The sequence below is a fragment of the Ambystoma mexicanum genome, chromosome 2p (assembly GCF_040938575.1).
Source record: "Ambystoma mexicanum isolate Mex_15411 chromosome 2p, UKY_AmexF1_1, whole genome shotgun sequence".
Lineage (NCBI taxonomy): Eukaryota > Metazoa > Chordata > Amphibia > Caudata > Ambystomatidae > Ambystoma > Ambystoma mexicanum.
This window is the reverse complement of record NC_090923.1, coordinates 477737581-477743123: the sequence shown is the minus strand read 5'-3', so window position 1 is coordinate 477743123 and position 5543 is coordinate 477737581. Positions and strand designations below refer to the sequence as shown.

At 44.9% G+C, this 5543-nt stretch overlaps 1 protein-coding gene across 1 annotated transcript; it reads right to left on the bottom strand.

Moving 5' to 3' along the window:
* Positions 1–2028: 2028 nt before the first annotated feature.
* BTG1 (BTG anti-proliferation factor 1) lies at positions 2029–4167 on the bottom strand. The gene is made up of 2 exons (XM_069643863.1): positions 3515–4167; positions 2029–2674 (listed from the first exon to the last, which is right to left on the bottom strand). The coding sequence occupies exons 1-2, from the start codon at positions 3630–3632 to the stop codon at positions 2322–2324; spliced, it is 471 nt and encodes a 156-aa protein (XP_069499964.1). The 5' UTR covers positions 3633–4167; the 3' UTR covers positions 2029–2321.
* Between the last annotated feature and the right edge of the window lie 1376 nt (positions 4168–5543).

Sequence of the window (5543 nt, the reverse complement as noted above, 5' to 3'; positions counted from 1 at the left end):
TCAAACAAAGCAGCCTAATTGTTTAGCGCACTTTTCCAGGCGGCTATTGCGAAGTCATCCTGCCAGGCTTTGTCGCTTCCCGCAAGAAGACAACGGGAAACGCAGTCGAGAACTTAAGAGGCAAACCCCTGAAGTGAACACTGACGAAACGGGTGCAATGTGTCAAGCGTGCGTTTTCGTCATTTTTAGGTTACGTCGGGATTTTCAAAATTCCAACCTATTTATCGTCGTCCTAAACGAATAAAAATGCGCCCACGAACCCAAACCACTGAATCACACAAGGCTACCATTATTAGCGTCGTTGCATACTAATGTGGGCTTACAGCTCTGCACAATCATTGCATTGATGGCCGTTTCAGAGGCGCATGAAAAACAGGCCATGTTCCTCCTGAGCAGTCGGCCCACTATGGAAAGCGAAGACCATAGACTGAAACATACTGCACACTTCAGCTGTTTGCAATCGGATAGCCATTTTCATTTACTAAACACTCGAAACCAAAAAAATTGTGATGCGGTAATGGGCAAGCGTAAATACTGCACGGAAATGTCCAAATGAAAATAACTATGGTAATATTCTTGTGTGGTGTAGTGTTTCAAGCAAGTTAGTTCAATTGGAGGAAAATAAAGCAACACGTTTGAGTAAGATATACCAGACTTCACACGATGCGCCATTTGAAAGCTTGATTCCCGGTCACGCACAGATCATCAATACAATGTATGTACACTATAAAAGTCTGATTTAAGCTTCATGTCGTAACCTCCGGCTTAGCTTTGGCCTTCGCTTTTTTCTTTCTATACACGCCGAATAGGCCAGTCACTAATGAACCACTGGGAATTACGTCAGCTCCATCACATGCGGAGCAGCTAGAAGAAAAAAACGGAAAACTCCCAGGAGCCGCTTTCATGACTGAGGTAAGCGGAATTCTGTACACAATGATGCGTATTGCCAACGTTCTAAACCAATTGCCCGCCATCACAACACAGTCTACCGGGTTACCAAGTAGTGTGTAGCATGTTCCGCTTTAAATATACACCCTTTAAACATACTGAGAACAATACTGGTGAAAAATCCACAATAAAATAAACCGTGTTTTGAAAAACAGAAGGGAGGTACCGGCAGTTTATATACCGTCATATCGTTCATTTTTGCTGCATTTTTATGCAAACTACTCACACCTTAATTTCTAGAAATGTGGCATACGGGCTGTGAGGTGTATAGTGGATCGAATAGGTTACGCCATGCATTCGCTTCACTTGCAAAAAAATCGTTTTCAGCGGATTTAGAAGGGGTTAATGAAGAACCCTGTTTTTTTTTTGGAACACATACGTAAATTTGTGTCGTTGAATGGTCACAAAAAAGTAGCAGTGTGCCAATTTTGAAACTGTATTCGTATGATCCAGAGGGATTTCACTAGGAACCCATCCACAAACGACAGAAAGCAGCGTGTTGGCGTTCACAAAAATGCAGGTGGTAAACAGCTGTCAAAAAGAGGGGGTTTCATGCAGCAAATCACTGGCTGACCAAGTCACTAAGAAACCAAACCCTTAATAACATGCTCACCTACGTCATATGTATGCCTGGGTTGTCCAATGACCGGAAATACAGGACGTGGCCACCGAAGACACCAAGCAAGAAAACAACCCAGCCAAAACATATACAGGGATAGGGGGTGCGGGGAGGGCAGGTCACCCCAAGCCACTTCTGCTGTCAACTTCCTGATCCTTCAACACCACAAAAGACCTGTTGGTGTGCGAAGACAGAATTCCAGTAAAATAGGGCTTTTATATGCCAATGGTATGAGGCACCAGCGGGTTTGAGAAATGTGTGCCAATGGCTTCTGCAAGCCAACAACAAAAAGACAATACATGAGTTTTACCACATTGCTGGATTATGGCCGTCAGTTTACACAAAAAGCCCAGTAACAATGGACCACATCGAATATCTTCTTTACCATCTACTGGTTTTAAGGAACCCCACCCATGCACCCATTTGCTTATCAATCTGACCCAAATAGTTTTTAAAAGAAGTTAGATTCATTTGTTTTATTACAAATAGTCAAGGATCCTTCCAAAATATAACTCTGTAAAACAATCACTTGACTGGACATCTCATTTACAATATACAATCCAGGGAAAAAATTACATGCAGTCTATGAAACTGCTTTATACAAGAGCCCTTGGCCACAACAAAGAAGAGCTTGGCAGTACTACTACAATTTTAATGGCTATGGGGTGAAGATCAACAATTCATTACATTATCTAACTTCATTTATGAAAGTGGGGCAATACATACATAATTGTACAACAATGAATGTGGAGCTTTAGCTAGAAACGGTCATCATGTAATTCTTGGAGGGGCTGGATCTGCCAATTCGCAGCTCCTCTTTACAACTTGTGGGGTTGTTTTCCAATGCTTTGGTCATTTTCCCCCCTGGGGGAGAGCTCTCATAGAGCACACAGATGGAGCCGTCTTCTCCTATGCGATAGGACACCTCAAAGGGATCGACCCAAAGAGTCAATTCGCTGGGCAAGAGCTCGAAGACCCTCCGATGGCTGAGTCCTATGAGGCCGGCTGCCTTGCCTATCAAGGGATCCATTTTATGGTTTATCCGAATGCACCGATATGCCGAGCCTTTGCAAGGCATCTGGGGGAACCAATGATGCTTGTAATGATCTGATGAAACAAAAGAAAGACATATTTAATGGCAAATACTATGTTACTAGTTCTACATAATTAACTACAAAACTGAGGCATTGGACACATTCTTGTGGTTTAGGATTTCATACGCATGTAGCCGAACAATGAAATGCCCTTCCAAACTTTCCTGAGCTTTCAACACATTCTGCATCTGAAATTCTTGATTATGCATTCTGTTTAACGCCACACAAACCAAGCAAGCTCCCACGGGCCTCCATAAATTGATCTGCGAAAACACTAACGAAAAAACCAGACTTCACCCAACCCTACGAGGAAGAAGCGATGGCAGAGCAAGTGGACAACAGTCTTCACTCACTAAACTACACGAGGCTTTTCGACTTCTGCCCAGTCAGGCTCTAATCCCCACCAGCTAACACCACACGACTGGGTCAACTAGACAGCCAGTAACGAATACCCTGAATCCAACGCACATGATCAAGCTCAACCCCCAGAGATGTACAAACATTGTCCACAAGAGCCTCCACGCCCCCCTGCCAAACCCCTAACAGAGCCCAAGGGTTAACTGAATTTCTCAAAACAAACATGTCATATTGACGGTACAAGCCGTAAAATGTAGCAAGCTCTGTATCCCCGCAAGAGCAGACGCAGACCCTTCCAGTAAGAGTCAACTGCCTGCGTGCGAGCCTTCCCTCGGCAACTTTAAGAGTTGTCGACTCCGATGACCCTACCCCCCCCCCCTGCCCAAGGCGCTTTCGCCAGACTGAAGCACCTCCCTCGAACCCCCGCCGAAAAAGGCGCCTGAATATCGGTTGTCAGATCAACCCCTTCAACACCAGAGAACAATCCTAACTTTACCTCTTAGGGAGCCCTGCAGGGTGTCGCTGAACTGCGAGATCTGGTCCTCGGCCAGTAGGCCGGTTGTTTTCAGTAACTTTGTGATGAAGCCCACAGCTGTCGATATCTCAGTCTTCATTATTTCAAGGCGGGTCACGGTTGCTCCGGCTATATAGATATATTTTTATTTTAGATTTGTGTAGGGTTAAAGTTGGCTCATGGGTGCATGGGGAAAAATTATAAAATCTCTATATTAAAAAGATAGACGTCCTGCCCTCCCCTTATGGGGGTGACTGGCAGTGATTGGGGTCTGTGGCCCGCCCGCTGCACTGCTGGGCCCAGGTGAGCACTCCAAACTTGGTGGTGGCTCTTCTTTCTACACGGGCCGCACTTCTCCCTCGGGACGCCGTGTCCTTCCGCAGGCTCCCTTTGTCCTGTCAAGGGGGCTTGCGTTTCCAGTCGCGTCGACTCGGTCCCTTTTACCCTCGAACCGCGGCCCGAGGAAACCGAGAGAAGGTGGAGGTGACCGTCGCGACGCGGAGGGAACGTTTTTTCGTTGCGGGGGTGGGATTTTTTTTCTCTGCCGCCGGCGGAGCCCTCCGTCGCCTACCTCGGCTTTCCCTTCTCTGATGAAGCAACGCACGCTGAGTCCCCCCCCGCCTCCTTCCCAACAACCGATGCTGGTAAACACGGACAGCGGCGTCACAGCCGAGCTGCAGCCAATCGGCACGCGATCCCCGCTCTAGACGTCACAAAGGCCCCTTGTGCCAGGTTCACGTATGCACACAAACAGAAGGCAGGGGGAGGGACTAGACCCTGCAGCCATGTTTGTGGGCGGCGTCAAGCGCCAGGACTCTGCCTGGCAACAAGTGGTGGCTAATTGACTTCCAGAACCCGCTTCATCTCTCCCCGGATACGCAACTTTTACACATTGCCACAACTCTCAAAAGACTCACTAAATATCCTGCATGGCAAATTGTTCTGTTGCAACAGTCAATAGGCAACAGGATTCGCACATTTCACAATAAGGGGTCTCACTATTGCCAACATTTTGTCCAACACGTACAACAAAACAAAGTAAACATAATTGAAAGAATACGTATTTGACAAAGATTAAAAATCACGTATATGAATATGTCATAAGGAATGTCGGTACAACATTTAAAGCTGCAGCGTGCGCAAAGAACAGATGCGCACTCTGCAAATGTACAACATGCCCCGACAAGTCTGCCAAAATGTAGTTTTACTTTATGTTTGTTAAATTTGTACTCTTGGTGCCCGGTGTATTGTTGAAGCAATATGTATTAATAAATTAGACCGCTGGGGTAAACTATCCATAACGTACCATGTTTTAAATTGAAGACAGACCGAGTCTTCAAATAAACAATTTAAAAGTATTCGCAGCAGTCTAGAGATCAACAATTTTCGATTAATAGGCACTGCGAGGTTAGGAATGGACTTGCCCACCACATTGTTCAATAATATTGCGCAGTTCAAAACAAAATGTGTTATTGATTTTACTTAAAAACAGAGTGCATACTGTATATCGCAGAAGTATTGTCAGCTTCAATGGTATACTTTAGCCTTCAGTAATATGCATTAGCGACTGTATTTGGCCTATAAATCTGGTATTGTACATATAGTCCCCACACATCAGGGGACCGGGTATGTAAAGGCTTAGTGTGAATAAACGCCACATCCATGTTATAACAATAAGCAATGTATTCAGGCCACACTGTTCTCGGCGGCAATCCCTTCCCCTAGGTAATAGCCACCCTTATGTGGGCCAATACCAGGAGTTACATTTATTTTAGCCATCTTACTAGTTTCACTCTGCATTTTACTTTATAGTTCTTAATTGCTTTGATCTGTTTATTAATTGTGTAGTATTTTCTTTGATTGAAGTATTTTAAAAAGGTACCAGGAACGCTATATTTTAATACCTAGATTCGAACTTACTTGTTAGTGACCGTTAGCCGGAAAGAGTATGCCTGAATTGTAGCATATACTCTCCCTTACATCAGTTTATCTTCCTCAACCGCCTATTGAG

Coding starts and splice junctions, on each gene's coding strand:
- BTG1 (XM_069643863.1), bottom strand. CDS start 3,632: ATGAAGACTGAGATATCGACAGCTGTGGGCTTCATCACAAAGTTACTG. Junction 2,675..3,514: donor CCTGCAGGGCTCCCTAAGAG/GTAAAGTTAGGA, acceptor TTGTTTCATCAG/ATCATTACAAGCATCATTGG.